The following is a 17,873-nucleotide window of genomic DNA, read 5'->3' as shown; positions in this document are numbered from 1 at the left end:
TTACAAAAGCTCGGTAGAGTAAGCAGGAAATTTACTACAAATCTCGTTCCCACGTGACCGTTTAAAGATATTCAACCTATCAGAATTCTTAAAAGTGCCATTATATGTATCGTAAAATTCCGCCACCTTGTTTTAGAGAGAAAATCTGTATTTACTAACAATGATTTAGAAATAAATTTCAAATAAAAACGAATCTATTATTATTGTATAGTACTTAATGACAAACCTTAAAAACAGGTACAACTGATACAGTTTACATAACGATATTTGTTTATTATAGAATATGGAAGGTTATAGATGTGACGTTTGCGGGAAAAGTTTTGCAAGGGAGGATAATCTTGCACAGCACAGAAAAAAGCACGATCTGTATCAATGTCCAGATTGTCCTCAAGCCTTTACAACAGAGAATAATTTAGAATTACATCGCTATCACCGTCATGGTCAATCTGGAAGAGGGAAAAAGAGAACAAACGAATCTCCTCAATCCGGACCTTCAACGAAAAGACGAATTACCAAGATGGATGACCCTACAGAAAACTACAGAGTTACTCCTCTTGGTGAACAAAAAATGCGGAAATTTAACACCACGGCAAACAGATATCGAGTGAACTTCCAAGACCTGGAAATCAGGAATCTGCCTAATATTCTACAAAGTCTGCGTCGCCTCTTTTCCTCAGTGATAAAAGATTTGACAGGTATAGATATCATCAATGCCCATAGATGTTGCACTGTTAAAATAATTTTTTTACACATCTTTCATAAGGTGGACAATAAAACATGCCTTCTCATGCAACATTTGTTATAAATGTCATATATCAGATCTTCAACCATTTAAATAAAATTAGGTAAAATTTCTAGCAATTGTTTTTAAAAACAGGGTTCATGGACTCCAGAGACTTAATTCGCTTAACTGTCCAGTGTCCAGAGCTGGATTACCCCATAAGTCTACCCTTCATGCGGGTTGCGCAGCTATCGGCGGATCGTCTTCTCACCGAAATAGAACGTGTGCTGCAGTCTTATGAGGAATTTGTCGTAGATCAGTCATTACAGATTGAAGTGATCCACGTCAAACTGCCCTCTGGAAAAGGACATAAAAAGAAATGCTACGTTGATCTTGAAAAGGCGCTGAAAGAAAAGAGAAGCTTCATCAAGATTATCAACAGAGACCATTTATGTTGTGCTAGAGCCATTGTGACGGCCAAAGCTAGAATTGACAAACACCCAAAATGGAATTCGATACGAACAGGTTTGACCTCATGTAATGCATGCTAATCATTCGAAGAGAAAAGAGATATATCATATTCCATATGTTATGTTTTTTCTGACATGTCTGACTATTTACCACTTGTTCATAAAATGAAATGTCCTCTCCTATGCATCAGGTAAAAGTATACAAAGAACCCTGGCCGAAGAATTACACAAAGTTGCCAATGTGCCTTTACGGCAGTGCAATTTAGAGGACGTGAAGACCTTTCAGTCGGTGTTACCTGGATACCAGATCCACGTTCTTTCTAAAGATTGCTTTAACGCCATCGTGTACCAAGGACCGGAAGCCGATAAAAAGATCTACTTGTATCACCACAACAATCATTATGATGTGATCACTACGATGTCGGGGTTCATGAATAGAAATTTTTTCTGCCAGAAATGCCAAAAAGGATATGACCACAAAGAAAAGCATATCTGCAATGAACCATGTCATCTATGCCACAAATGCCATGACGACCAATCAGAAGACTGGCAGTATTGTTCCACGTGCAATCGATATTTCAAGAACACGACCTGTTTCCAGCGACACGCCGAACTGACGTCCCAAGGCAATTCCACGTGTCATACGTACTATCGTTGCCGTCAGTGCTCCACCACAGTGAACAGAAACAAATCGAGACAACCGCACGTGTGTGGAAACAAATACTGTGACATTTGCAAAATGTTTATGTCCGAAGATCATGTGTGTTACATGAAGACCACAGAAGAGGAAGAAGAAACCAAGCTGTTGAAAAGAAAACGGAAGATAACGGTCGATGAAGACGACGAACAACTCAAACAGTGGATATTTTTCGATTTTGAATGCACACAGGATGACATGATCCAGTGTGATGAGGGTTATTTTCCCCAGATATCCATCAAATGTGGAAATTGTCATCGCAAAAACTGTCACTCAAATCCGTGCGAACAGGGCTTTGTTCCGAGGAAAATCACTTCTTGCAAAAATTGCAACCATTCGTCGTGTGGTTCATATCGACACCTGCCCAATTTATGTGTGGTTCATAAGGTGTGCGAAGAATGCATTGACGAAGACGAGATCAACGAGCATAGCTACTGTTCATTATGCCAATACAAGCAACGCATTTTCAATGGTCCAAACACACGTGACGATTTCTGTAAATGGCTGTTCTCGGACGAAAACGAAGGAGCCAAAGTCTTCTGTCATAACTTTCGAGGGTACGATAGCTATCCCATCGTCAGTTACTTGTACGAGAACGCCATCTTGCCGGAGGTGATCATGAATGGGTCCAAATTCATGAGCATCGAGATACCTCATCTCAAAATGAAATTCCTGGATTCCATGAATTTCATACCCATGGCTCTCTCAAAGATGCCAAAGGCGTTTGATATACCTGAAGTCGCCAAGGGCTATTTTCCACATCTATACAATCGAAAAGAAAATCAGAGGGCTATCATGAATCACCTACCAGACGTACAGTTTTATAATGCAGATGGTATGATGCCTGATGATCGCACCAAGTTTCTCCAATGGTGCGAAGAACATCAACACGATAGTTTTGATTTTCAGAAAGAAATAATAAAATATTGCCAGTCTGATGTCAATATTCTCAGGCGAGGGTGTCTCAAATTCCGCGACATCTTCATGGACATGACGTCACGAGATGATCGGGACGGCGTTGACCCTTTCGAACGCTGCATCACAATTGCCTCAGCTTGTAATCTGGTATTTCGCAGTCTCTTTTTGGAAAGAGAGTCTATCGGCATTATACCACCCCAAGGGTATCGTCCGAAAGACAAACAATCCTTCAAGGCCATGCAGTGGATAAAATATCATGCTCATCAAACAGGCGTAGAGATCCAGCATGCAGGCAACATGGGAGAAAAAGTGATTGGACCATACGGAGTCGATGGATACTATGAAATAGAGGATCAGAAAGTAGTAATGGAATTCCATGGTGATTATTGGCACGGTAACCCCAAATGTTATTCTGCCAACACCCTCAATAAAGTTGTGGGAATGACCATGGGAGACCTCTATCAGAGAACCTTGGAAAAGAGAAGTTACTTGGAATCTTTGAGATATACTTACCTGCAGATGTGGGAGTCTGATTTTGATCGGGCCGTAGAGTCCACAGACAAAATGAAGTCTTTTATAGAGCACCTAGAGTTAACCTCGCCCTTACAACCTAGAGATGCATTTTTCGGCGGAAGAACCGAAGCCTTTAAACTGCATGCGCAGGCAGATGAAGACACCGATATCAAATATTTTGATGTGACTTCACTCTATCCCTTCATCAATAAAACGGGCAAGATTCCATTGGGACGCCCCCAGATCGTGACTGAAAATTTTGATCTTCTTCAAAACTACGAAGGCCTTGTCAAATGCCGCATCCTTCCCCCAAAACATCTGTACATGCCAGTTCTTCCATCGAAAATCAACAATAAGCTCCTGTTTGGCCTCTGTCGAACGTGCATGGAGAAACACATACAGACCTGTGAGCACACCGATCGGGAAAGAATGATTACTGGAACCTGGGTCACCGACGAGGTCAAAAAAGCCGTAGAAATGGGTTACGTAATAGACAAGATTTTCGAAGTGTGGCATTTCGATCGCATATCACAGTACGATCCACAAGCAAAATCGGGCGGAGCATTCACCGACTACGTCAATACATTTCTCAAAATGAAGCAAGAGGCATCCGGTTGGCCAAAATGGTGTCAAACGGAAGAAGACAGACATAAGTACATAGAGGAATACCACCAAAGAGAAGGAATTCGTCTCGAATATCATAACATCGTATCGAACCCTGGTCTCAGAGCGCTGGCAAAACTTATGCTCAATAGTTTTTGGGGTAAATTTGGTCAGCGAGAAAACATGCCCAAAACAACGTACGTGACAGATCCCTGCGAATATTTCGATATGTTGACTAGCAATTACCAACAGGTCAAAGACGTCAGCTATGTGTCCGAAGAGATGGTACGACTCCAGTGGGTCTTAGACGACGATTTTGTGGAGACCAGTGGTCGAACCAACGTCGTCATCGCAGCGTACACTACGGCACAGGCCCGTCTAAAATTATACTCATATCTGGAAAAATTAGGCGATCGGACTCTATATGCTGACACGGATTCGGTCATCTTCACCGCACGGGCTGGGGAATGGTTGCCGCCTCTGGGTGATTACTTGGGGGATATGACAGACGAGACCCCCGGTAAGAAAATCCTTTCCTTTGTCACCGGCGGACCGAAAAATTATGCGTATACCGCCCAAGACCAAGACGGGAAGATAAGTACCTGTTGCAAAGTTAAAGGTATCACACTGAATTACAAGAACAGTTTGGATATCAACTTTGATACCATCAGAAATATGATCACTTCCAGCGATGCGTCTGTCGTCACGGTCCGGAACGATTACAAAATTTCCCGAGATTCCAAAACCACAGAAATCATCACCAGAAAGGAAAATAAAGACTACAAACTTGTTTTTGACAAAAGAGTCTTGCAAAGTGGATTGATATCGGTACCATACGGATATTTGAATGTATCATAGAGATTTTACTTTGTACTTAGAAACTGTAATTTGTGTAAGTTATGATTTCTTGTATCGAACAATGCTATTATGATAGTCCTTTTATTTCGATGTAATGGTAATATACTGGTATATTTGAATGTGTCATAGAGAGCTTACTTTGTACCCAGAAACTGTAATTTATGATGTTAAGATTTTTCGTATTGAACAAATTATTATGACAGTCCTTTTATCTCGATGTATTGGTAATGCACAGTTATATTAACTTACTTTGTATTCAGAAACTGCAATGTGAGTATGTTATGATTTATTGTATTGTAAAATGCTATGGTGAGAGTCTTTCTTTCTCGATGTATTGGTAATATACAGGTATATTTGGATGTATCACAGATAACTTAATTTGTACTCAGAAACTGTAATGTGAGTATGTTATGATCTCTTGTATCAAAGGGTGCTATTATATCCTTCTATCTCGATGTATTGGTAACACACAGTTATGTATTTTTGATGTAGATTACATGTACAATTTTTTGTATTAAAATGATGAAAACTTTTTTATTTTTTTTTTTTTAATGAAAAGTATCTTTGGTTAGGAAAAAAAAGTGAAAATAGCGAACCATATCATGGCTTTTTATAGAGTCTTCGTCGACCGGTCACGGTAGGCTAGTGGTAGAGCGTTCGCTTCGTGATCGGGAGGCCCGGGTTCGATTCTTGATCTCGGCGCCGCGTCATACCTTGACGTTAAACATAGGTAGTGCCTGTTCCTTCGCCAAGCGCTCGGAACTAGATGTGAAAGTCACGGGTCTTTCGGATATGACTTTAAAAATGTAGGTCCCGTGTCACGGTGGGCGTTGGCACGATAAAGAACCGTCACTGCTCAATGGCCCTGAGTGCCGAGTATAGGTCTAACTTTAAAGCCCTTCATCAGCAGACAATAAAAAATTATCGAAAGGGGGGTTAAACAGTATAGAATGAATCAATCGTTCACTTCCTGGGACAACAAGAACTCAACAAAAGACAAAGACATAGGCTCCCGGGGGCCCCGCCGCGGACCTTTGGGCTTCCGGATCCATACGTTTCCGGATCCCTGATATCCGGAGCTCATAAGTTTCCGGTGACTTTTCATTCCGGAATCCCAAGTTACCGGAAACGTTGATCTGGTTGTAATGCACAGTGTAATGAGCCAATCACCGACGAGATCTCGTCTATAAAAGGGGATTTACCGTTCATGTATGTCATTAAGCGAAAGGACTCCAAAGGATCAACATGTATACTTGCCAACATTGTTCAAAGGCTTACGTCTGGCCTCACGACCTGATTCGTCATGTTAAACACAAACACACGGAATGTCAACAACAACAACAGCAACAGCAGCAGCAACAACAGCAGCAGCAACAACAGCAGCAGCAGCAGCAGCAGCAACAACAACAACAGCATCAGCAGCAGCAGCAACAACAACAGCAGCAGCAGCAGCAGCAACAACAACAGCAGCAGCAGCAGCAACACAAGCAGCAGCAGCAGCAGGAGTTTATGTTTCAACATCCTTTTACGGCTAATGTATCGGGACCAACCTCCTCGGGCAAGACGTTTTTCGTGAAAACGTTGTTGCAACATTGTATGAGCAAGATGTTCCCTCCACCAGAGAGAATCTTGTGGCTCTATAAACGATGGCAACCCCTGTATGACATCATCAAAGCCACGGTGAATCCCTCGGTCGAATTTATACAGGGCATTCCATTAGACCTGGAGCAAGATTCTTTCGTTCATCCCGGAACGAGGAATCTCGTCATTTTAGACGATCTCATGTCGACGGCGGCCAAAGATTCTAGAGTCAACGAGTTGTTTACGGAGGGAAGTCATCACCGAAATCTATCGGTCGTGGCTATCAATCAAAATCTGTACTATAACAAAGATCCCACCCAAAGACGAAATTGTCACTACCTGGTTCTGTTTAACAATCCTGTGGACAGACAGCAAGTCATGACCTTGGCTCGACAGATGTATCCTGAAAATCCTCAACACCTGCTGAGACATTTTAAAGACGCCACTTCCAAACCTTATGGATACCTGTTGGTGGATTTGAAGCCTACTACACCCGAAAATCTGCGCATGCGCACTGACATCTTGAATCCTATAAAACAGCACGAAGCAGAGAATTCTCCTCATTCTCCGACAGCTATTCCTACCGAGCGGACGTACCACGGGTCGGTTCCTTCAACCTTCCAATCCATTGATATCTTGAATCCTATTAAACAGCCGGGAGCAGAGAATTTCCCTCATTCTCTGATTGATATTCCAACCGATCGGACGTACCACGCATCGGTTCCTTCAACGGACCAAACCATCGGGTCGGATTTTCAACACGTCATACCTACAGAAGATATGCCTTCCTGTGACGATTGTGGTCTGGTCTTTGAAAACGTCCACGACCTTCAAAGACATGTGAAAAGATGGTGTCCCGAAAACGGACAAAGGAAAGATGATATTGCCCCCATGGAGATGGATGAGGCAAATGCCTCCCCTTTCAAACCAGAGAAGGAAAATGATGACGAACACGAAGTCTTTAACTTTCTCATGGAAAGGGCAAAAGAAGACAACAAAAAACTATGGGACCTGAAATATGATAAATACATAAAGGAAGGTCTATCAAGAGAAGACGCCAGAGTTCAAACGGAGGAAAAAATGAACTCAAAAGACCTGAAGAAATTCTCAGAAAAGTATGGACAACTCATCCTGTACATCCTACAGTTACAAAACGGATCCATTCACACCAAGGTCATGGATGATGTTAAAGATTTCCTGTCCGAAGGCTATGACGAACGCAGAGCCATCAGAATGGCTTTGAATAAAAATCGTCCTGTCCTTGAAGAAATGTGGGATCCTGAGAGTGATATGGAGATCGACAATGCTTCCGAAAGCGAAGACCAAGAGAGAGAGGATGACGATAGCGAGATGGAAGAAGATAGTGATGAATCCTAAGAAGTCTAAATAACATTTTAAGTCTTTGTCCATTTATTGTTTGAAAAATGAACTATCGACTGTATATTGTTGCCTTTACTTGAATAAACAGTGGAAAAAGCAGTATTGTTATTTATGTCATCATAAGTCACGTGATTAGGTATTATAAAAGGGGTTAGGGTACATTGAAGCTTCATTTTAACGTTGTCCATGCCAGAAGAAACATGTCTTGGGAGGATTATCTCAAGCAAGTGTATTACGATCCATCCACAGCTGGTAGTTTTACCGGAGTGGATAAATTATTCAGATACGTTCAAAAAGAGGGAAAATATAATATCAGCAAATATAAGGTACGCAAATGGTTACAGAGACAAGAACCCTTCAGTCTTCAGCGACCCATGAGACGACATTATCGTCGCAATCAGGTCGTCGTCGCTGGCCTTGATGATCAATGGGACGCTGATCTCATGGACATGACCAAATTCAGCAAAGAAAATGAGAGTGTGCAGTTCGTACTCTTGGTCATCGATATCTTCTCCAAGTACCTGTGGATGCGACCTTTAAAGGATAAGAAAGGGCCAACGACAGCCCGGGCGTTCGAAGACGTATTGCGTGAGGGGAGGCAACCTATGAAGCTTCGCACAGACAAAGGACAAGAATTCCGATCAAAAGCCTTCAATAATGTATTAAAGGATCACAACATCGAACATTTTTATTCTCAAAACACTGAAGTGAAAGCCAACTATGCAGAGAGAGCCATCAAGACGATTAAAACTAAGATGTATCGTTACATGACATTCAAACAATCCGAACGATACATTGATCGTCTTCAGGAATTCGCTCGGAGTTACAACAAGACGTACCACCGCACCATTGACACCGAACCTGAACTGGTTAGACCAAACAACGAAGAAGAAGTGCGCGTATCAACATTCCTGTCGCGAGAGGAGATACCACGCAAGCAATCAAAACGGCCCTACAAGTACAAAGTGGGTGATAAAGTACGCATTTCGAAAATATCATCCATTTTTGACAGGGAATACGATCAAAAGTGGTCTGGTGAAATTTTCATCGTGTTTCGACGTTTCCTGAGGAACGGCATTCCAGTGTACAAACTCAAGGACTACAATGACGAAGCCATTACGGGGACATTCTATCAACCGGAACTCCAAAAAGTGGATGTTAGAGACGAGGATACGTTTAAGATTGAAAAGATCCTCAAGACCCGTGGAAGAGGACCAAACAAGCAATATTTTGTAAAATGGCTGCATTGGCCAAAGAAGTTTAATTCTTGGATAAATGCTGATGATATGGCTGCATAATTTAGTGCAATTATCATTGCTTACCTTGAAATTATATGTATTCAGGCTTTTGTCGAAAATATTGCTCTTCATGTCTTGCAATAAAATATGAACAAAAACAATGTGTTGTTTTGATCAACCCCCGACTGATCTTTACTCGTCGACACCTTCCAATTGATATGTATTATTTATTTGCACTTGATGGGCCCGATAGACCCCTGGGCTGAACATTGCTCGTCAAGACCTTCCATTTAATAGGTCACAATAAACCCTTTGAGTTACCTTTTGATTTTGCACTCGATGACCCCAGAACACCCCCGGTCTGAACTGTACTCGTCCAGACCTTCCATTTGATATGTCACACGATACCCTTTGGGTAACTTTTTATTTTGCACTTGATGACCCCTGACCACCCCCGGGCTGAACTCTACGCGTTGAGACCTTCTATTTGATATGACACACGATACCCTTTGGGTAAATTTTTGATTTTGCACTTAATGACCCCGGACCACCCCTGGGCTAACCCCTCCTCCTCAAGACCTTTCATTTGATATGTCGAATGATACCCTTTGGGTAACCTTTTGATTTTACACTTGATGACCCCGGAACACCCCCGGGATGACCTCTCCTAGTCAAGTCCTTCCATTTGATATATCAGCCGATACCTTTTGAGTAGCTTTTTGATTTTGCACTTAATGACCCCGGACCACCCCCCGGGATGACCTCTTCTCGTCCAGACCTTTCCATTTGATAGGTCACGTGACCAAATATTCAAATGATGCCTTCTGATTGGTCGAAAGTTTGATGACGTCATTGGCGCGAAATTTGAATCGTGATCTATATGCGCGCCCTCCACTACTGTAAGGATTGAGTTTACCAATGTTGTTGCTTTCAATTAACCTTATGTATTTTGACCATTTCAAGTCTTAGGGGGAGGCTTTGATCTCCATATGTCATGACCTATATATTAGTAAATGTGCGTAATGACATAGAAACAAACAAAATTGTATATAAACGTATTGCTAATTATTTTCTAGGTAAAACTCTTTTTTTATTCCTTAGATATTTGGGGTGGAGTGTATATTGACCGCCTTATGCCATTGCCTGCATTATGTCATTGTGTCATGGCACAAAGAACAATATTTATAGGTTTGGTTAAGAGAAAAACATAAATGTTTTGAGATATTTTATCAACTCTAGTTTCAGTTGTTGAGAATGATCTCCAGGGGTCAGCATTTTTATACCATTTTAAGTGTCATGACACGAGATTATTTCATCTGGTTTATGCTTGTTATTTGAGATACTTGCTTGCATGTATTCAATATCCCAAACAGAGTTATCGTGCATTTTCTCTTGTACAATGTACATACACTGTGTATGCACCGATAGAAGGGCATGTCAAGATAGCATGCTACATTGTGCTATTGTCATCAGTTACATTGGGCCAATGTTGGCAAGTGACATTGACCCAATGTCATTTTGCTCAATGGTTCGTTGGAATTCTCTCAGCGCCGTCCTACACTACGCTGTGAGAATTTCATCGGCATCGAAAGCAAGTTTATTGACTTCCCTGTATAGCCAAGCTTTCTAATCCGCTGTTCCTGTACTGCTAGGAGACAGATTTCGTATGTTGAAAGTTCAACCTCAGGCTTGGGCGGAAGTAGATTTACTTTCAAAAGTGAATTTCTGTGATATTTTGATATTTTTTTCACTTAGGGCAGTTATATTAGTTTTAGAGGTGTTATAAATTGTGCTTTAAAAATAAAATCAAATTCATTACAAATGTATTGGTAACTATCCAATAATAAAACTAATGTCCATATACACCCCTACTAATGTGTTCGAAACCTTTCATTTATAGGCGCTCTGCATTATAAAACTCGATGAGTTTAGAGTAGCTCTGGCAGTGGCTCTGGTGAGAGCTAGCGAGACTAAAGCGAGATAGGTTTAATTTTTAACGGAAATGTGGCTAGGAAGTGACTAGCACGTGGAAACACGGTAAACAATAAAATTATGTTTCTTTTCATTTTTCACCACCCTATTATATCTGAAGAATTGACAGAAAAGAATATCTGTTTTTCAACCGATCTCTCTTCAATGCATTCAAACTTAAATAAGTATTCTCTGTGATACAATTTAAGATGCTTTTTACTTCCCTTACCCTTGAAGCGCTTGTGTTTTCAACTTGATACAAGCTACATTAATTAAACATATTTTTAGTAAACAACAAATAAAAAACACTCGTAATTTTTTCTTAGATTCTTATCTTTGTGTTTTGTTCATAGGAACATTTATTTTTTATTTTGCAATCCATTGACATTCATTTGACATGATTATAAATTAACCTGAACCACGTGTGCGAAGTAAACTGTAAACATATATTTGGATTAAACGTTGCTATTCATTCAACGATTGGTCTGTTGGTTGTGGTAAGATCGTCGTTGCGCATTTATAACAATAGCCACATATGTCGCAAACAAAAGTTTGTCGGTGTAGATGATATTAAACATTTTTTTTACAGCGCACTGGTCGCTAGTGAGCTCAATTTTTTGCCGTAAATTATAATGATATGCTGTATTGTTTTTTAACCCCCTACTCCTTTAGCGATCCCTTTCTGTTCAAAATAATAAAAGCCTTTCAGAAACGTCTGGAAACACATTTTTCACAGGACATGTTTTCAAAAGAAACATATTATAACACTTTCTTGTTTACAGCCAATTCTATTTATAATTAAACCGGTTCTATCCTATAGCCCTTTAAAAAGACCTAAAACACGTGTCTCGAATTTTAATCACAATAACAGTAGAAGGGTTGCATATGGTGATATTACAAAGCAAAAGGAAAGAAGAGAAGTTTTTATAGAAAATGTGTACAATCTGATGATATCTGGGGAAAACGAGGAACCTAAGATTTAACAAAATAAACAAAAAGATGTAAATAGAAAGTAAACTATAATTATTTGACGAAATGTTTATGAATTTTTTGGTGAAAGTACAAAACATAGAAGGGAACCTCAGTAAAATGAACAAAACACTTACAGACAAGGAAATATTTAACGTAGGTTGCGGGTTTGCTGACGTCATTAAAACGGGGTACGCAATTTATATTCTTGTGCACATCTGATTTTGACCTCACGGTGAGGGAAAAAATTCAGTACATTATCTAGCCATAACTTTTGTTGAAATTGGTAGTTTAGTGTAACAGTATACATAGAACATGCTGACGTTATAAAAAATAATGAAAGCTCATTTTGATTCAAATGACCATCACTGAAAGTGTTAGAAAGCGTTTCATTAATATGTATTATCAATCGCATCTTTTCGGGTCTATTCTGAGAGCACATGTATTTGTTTCGGAAATAAATTTTAACCGTTGTATCGTGTATGATTTATACCCGGTAATATAAAATACATGTATTTAATGTGTATAATTATAAAACAGGCCTAGGTTATCTAACTCCGAATTGCACTCGATAACCCCACTCATTTTAGTGTACACTTTCAGTAGAAATGCACTAACAAACTATTACCATTGTCTCTCACCATAATTTATCTACACAACCATATTATTACATGCATGTCTTTGTTTTTATTTATCTACGTAAACAGCGTCAAAACTCTGCTCACCGATGGAAAGTCGAACTCAATTATGAAACGGTATGTGCTAATCTCGAACAAATCTATATACAGGTTGATCACAAATTAAAAACTGTTCAGGCACTACCGGGGTAATACTGCTGAAACATAAACTATATTATATACATTTTTTGAGCAGCATTGACTTTTTGTAAATACAAATGTAACCACAGGCACGTAGGATATGACCCACTCCCTACTTTCCATTTTTAACTTCCTAACGCCGAGGGTAAGTAAACTTTTCCCAATTTTTAAATTTTAACTCAACCCTATATGCGCATGTTGATTTAATCGAAATCGAAATATTTGCTAATCAGAGGCACATAAAGAATTATATATATGGAAATCTGAAAAGGAAGAAGAGCTTGTTTCAAATATATCCATGTCTGCATATTCCATGATTTTCTACGCTTTAAATATTGGTCGTGCCAGTGAAGATTAAACGAAAAACATTTATTCAAAAACAGCATAAAGAGATAAAAGGGTAACATTATAAATAACATTCAATACGTATTAAAAATCAAAAATAGGACCCCCCCCCCAGAAAAAAACAGAAAGGGTAGGTGGTCAATACTCCAAGTGCCTGTAAGTAACGGCACGGGTTGTTTTTAGTTGAATGTACATATTTTATTAGCTGCGTTGCTTTCCATAATCATTCAGTAGAATTAATGTTATATGCATACATTGAAAGTCTAAGAGAAAAATAAAATTTGCCTGTTGATTGTGCCAAATAAAATTAATGTTTTTGAATTATCGTCCCATTTACCCCTGTAAAAATTCCTTTTAAGTACGCTTTTTTCTATCCTTATACGTATAAGCATTAAATAAAATCAAGTTAAGATTTATTTTAGAGCTTTTTTCATAAGACCTAAAGGATTACACTGTCTGTGACGTGCTGACGCTTTGCTTGTAGAGAACTTTAAATACTACGTCACATTCTCACCACATCAAAGGACGTAACCGAGATCGCGTCTCTCCCACGCTAAAGTCGGTCAGCTGCAATACACATCGCCGACGTTTAACGGGTTTACAAAAAGGGGACAGACAGTCCAGTCGACCTTTCTGCACAATTCTTATTAAACAAGTGAAAAAAGCATTTTTATATTATATGCATAGTCCATAATACAATGAAGCCGAGGTGAGAATTTCATGTTGTAGCATTTGCCCTGTGTATATGCACTGTATACATGCGATGTAAAATATTTGCATGATCGATATAAAGAACACCGAACGATAGTATTGTTCTCCCGCCTACCTCCAAGTCAATTTTCAAAAGTTAACATATTCCATTAATTTTTAATATTTTTTATAGATAATTATATCGATTTTCATAAAACATTACTTATTTGGGAAAACAGAGATAACTCTAAAATTTTGGTAAAACTTGTGTTTTTCACTATAGAAATCAACGGAAAACGGAAAATATTTTTAAAACATCCCCCCCCCCCGTGTCACAAGAATTCCTTTTTACAGATAATTTGGAATGTTATTTCACAAATTTATGCCAAAGCTTTTTGTGTGACACGGGGGGGGGGGGGGGGGGGGGGGGGGGGCATATGTTTATTGACAAAAAACGATAAAAATGCTTATTTTCCACCAATTTCAAAGCGATTTACATCTTAAACATTATATTTAATTGATATATTTATGTTTCATTTATTTGTCTAAAACATTAGAAAAGATATAAGGAACGTTTGACCATTTCCAAGACTATTTCAAAAAATGGTGATGCTTGAAACTCCGATTTTATTGGAAAATACCCCCCCCCCCTCCCCTTTTTCAAGAGCTGGAATTATGGATAATTTGCTGTTTAGCGCTGGTATTAAGACAATTATTCAATTACCATTGATCTGTTCTTTGTATTAAACAAAGATTTGATGGCCAAATTGCTATTTATATTGAATTAAATGGTTCCAAAATGTAGGCGGGAATCGAGAGTTAGCGTGCGTGTTTCTTTCCGCTAGATTTTAAGTATTTGTCCTGGTCATTCTTGGATTGTATAGTATTTTAATTGTCTCAAATTACTGCTGATAAGAAATGATTTTTCTGCGGAAAAAATATATTGCGTTTATGTATTAAACCATGGAGTGCATAGGCGTCGGAACCCGGGGGTCCCCCTTTTTTGCAAATATACTAGTATACATAATTTAGGCATTAAAATTGGGGTCTACGTTTTTTTTTTTACTTTAGCCCCCCTTTTTTTTCATTTTGCTTCCTACGCCTATGAAATGAAAGACTTGAGAATTAAGTATACATAGATTTTTTTTTTTACATGTATGCCCCAAACAACCGTATCATACCAGTATAATATGTACTTTAAGCATCCATACATTGACGAACATTTCTGTCAAAAAGAGAACAATTTACAATTGTCATGAATTATGTCATAATGCTACATAAGAACTTGTACTTATTTGAAAAAAACCAACGCAGAGATTTTGCAAACATCCACATCCTCCATATATGGGGGAAGGGCATTAGAAAAGGAACGATTTCACAAACTCACTGTATGGCAACTTATTATCACATACTATAAAGACAATGTTTAATAATTGTGCGATTCAATTAATTTTTCCCCGATCTATTTTGCCATGCTTTATCTAATACGACATTTAGAGAATCGCACTACAGTGAAAATGAATGTACATACAATGTGTGAGTAAAGGGGCGCCCAGGAGAGGGGCTGATGAAATTCGATCCAGATTATTTTCATATCTTCATGTAAGTAAGTCAGGGACTTTTTTGCATCTGAAAAAAGTGTGACAAGCCAAAGATAAAGGGAAACTCCATTTCGGGTGGGGATTGGGGGTTAGAAATACTATCAAAGGACAGATTATTTATTTTTTTACTGGTCGAGGATAGATTTTTTTTTCGAGAACAGTCTATTTATTTTCAAAATCTGCCAGACCAATCTCTAGGAATAAGAAAGTGCATGATTACTTAGATTTAGACCTTATATTCTGTCTTTTGGTATTAATTATACGACATATACAAAATTTATTAAAACTTAAAAATAAATTGAACTTCAATCGATAACTTGTAGGTAAATACACACGTCTCCCTGGCCTTCCCTCTTTACCATTTCTCTCGATATACGCATAGAGAAGGTCTCTATTTTTCAAAAGTATTTTGTATGAAATTGCAACAATCTCAGAATGCATGACTTGGGCTGATACGCGTAACTAATAAATCCTGTCATACACTACTTGATTTTTATACATGTACGCAAATATTGAAAAAGTAAATTTTCCGATAGAATACAATAATCGACCAATGGAAATATTCTTAATGTATTGAAAAAAAAATCATAAAATGCTTTATTTCAAGGTTTAAAGACATTTAACTATGCAGGTAATATTCAAGAAAACGACATCGGGACTGTTTATTCCATAATTTTTTTTTACACACAAAAGCTGTATGTTGCAGCTGACCGACTTTAGCGTGGGAGAGACGCGATCTCGGTTACGTCTTTTGATGTGGCGAGAATGTGACGTAGTATTTAAAGTTCTCTACAAGCAAAGCGTCAGCACGTCACAAACAGTGTAATTCTTTAGGTCTTATGAAAAAAGATATAGTTATTCGCTGCCTCTTTGTAAACTTAAACAAAAACATTTTCAATATAAACACTGAATGCATTAATACTTACAGTCGGTTCATAACACAGGCGCTTTACGTTTTTAACCTTTCTCTTTATAAATAAAAAAATTTCCCTACTATAATAATAAAGAAGGTCGGACACGTAGCCATCTTGGATTTTTTTCAGGTCAGCTACCTCACCTCGATTTTCAGTCTACAATATGTTTAAAATAAACAGATACAACCCTTTCCTTTGAATACAAGTTTACATTAACTATGCTTCCACTTTCGGGCAATCCAACTCAAACCACATTAAACCCTCTCTAATCTTTAAAATATCGTTTCATACTCAGTCTACTGCTACCGACTCGGTAAATCTTAGAAATGGGAGGCCGGAAGTTGATGTTATTATGTAAATGAGAATTCCCTCTACTTAAATTTGATGGATTACTAAGGTATTTATATGATACATACCAGTAAAACTGTTCAAGCTCTATTATTTTGTGTGTATTTTATTTTTCATGCTATAGATTTACGTGATGCAAACAGTTCGTTTTCTATTTCAAATATTACCGCAATTTTAATATTTATAACTCTTTAGATATCAACCAATCAGAAAAGGGCTTTCCCGGATTATGACGTTCTAACATAAACTTCCGGCCTCCCTTTTCCAAGTTTTTACCGAGTCGGTAGCAGTAGACTGCGTATGAAGCGATATTTTAAAGATTAGAGAGGGTTTAATGTGGTTTGAGTTGGATTGCCCGAAAGTGGAGGCATAGTTAAAGTAAGTACTCCAAGGAAAGGGTTGTATTTGTTTATTTTAAACATATTGTAGACTTAAAATCGAGGTGAGGTAGCTGACCTGAAAAAAAATCCAAGATGGCTACGTGTCCGACCTTCTTTATTATTATAGTAGGGAATTTTTTTATTTATAAAGAGAAATGTTAAAAACGTCAAGCACCTGTGGTTCATAAATTGATTCATAAGAAGTCATTGTTGATTTGATAGCCTTGCTGTAATTTCTAAAGAAAAAGGATATATACAAAGCGTAAAAAACATATTTCAGGGTTGGGGGTTAGTGGTGTTAGTAGTCCGTGACTTCTAAATTATCTTCATATATCTACGACTTTTCAAACAAACTTAGATCACAGATGTGCGATTTCAACGGGATTTGGAGTCTGCCGTTTCCAGAGGGGAGTACAAAGGTCACCTTTATTTTGCAAATTCCGGCGAGAATTCACGCATGAATAAAACAAAAAAGAAAAGAAACGGTAAGAAATAAACACATAAAGAAAAAAAAAGAAACTAAAGGACTGATTGTTGGTTTACGCATTTTACGTGAATTTTCACTAATATTGGAGGTAATAAGCTGAAAGGGAAAAATGTATAATAATTATTTTATTGAATTATTATGATACTGGTCAATTTGAAGAAAATGTACTTGAATTTCCTTTTTCTTAAAATCCGTATAATTTTTTTTGCTCTGTATACTGGAGTCAAGTGTGACGTCGCGATATTTTATGACGCTGTTCTTAAAAATGCTTCATTGTTGAATATAAAAGCAATTATTAAATTACGAAAAAATGAACCCTAAGACACATTATTTTTTTTTTTAATAGATTTTTTTCAAATAAAGTTTTCTTT

General features: G+C 38.2%; 1 protein-coding gene across 1 annotated transcript; it reads left to right on the top strand.

The window, feature by feature from the left end:
- Positions 1-283: 283 nt before the first annotated feature.
- Positions 284-4,780, top strand: LOC134277257 (uncharacterized). The gene is made up of 3 exons (XM_062759574.1): positions 284-695; positions 878-1,246; positions 1,383-4,780. Exons 1-3 carry the CDS (start codon positions 284-286, stop codon positions 4,778-4,780), a joined length of 4,179 nt encoding a protein of 1,392 aa, XP_062615558.1.
- The last annotated feature ends 13,093 nt before the right edge of the window (positions 4,781-17,873 follow it).

Source organism: Saccostrea cucullata, unplaced genomic scaffold (genome assembly GCF_032062105.1).
Source record: "Saccostrea cucullata isolate Sc308-1 unplaced genomic scaffold, CSIRO_AGI_Scuc_v1 ctg338, whole genome shotgun sequence".
Taxonomy (NCBI): domain Eukaryota; kingdom Metazoa; phylum Mollusca; class Bivalvia; order Ostreida; family Ostreidae; genus Saccostrea; species Saccostrea cuccullata.
Note: the sequence above shows the minus strand (reverse complement) of the source record. Positions and strands in the feature narration are given on the sequence as shown.

Bases quoted from the DNA above. Each gene is read 5' to 3' on its own strand.
- LOC134277257 (XM_062759574.1), top strand. From the start codon at position 284: ATGGAAGGTTATAGATGTGACGTTTGCGGGAAAAGTTTTGCAAGGGAG. The intron at 696-877 runs GTATAGATATCA...TTTTAAAAACAG, and splicing joins AGTGATAAAAGATTTGACAG to GGTTCATGGACTCCAGAGAC. The intron at 1,247-1,382 runs GTTTGACCTCAT...CCTATGCATCAG, and splicing joins ATGGAATTCGATACGAACAG to GTAAAAGTATACAAAGAACC.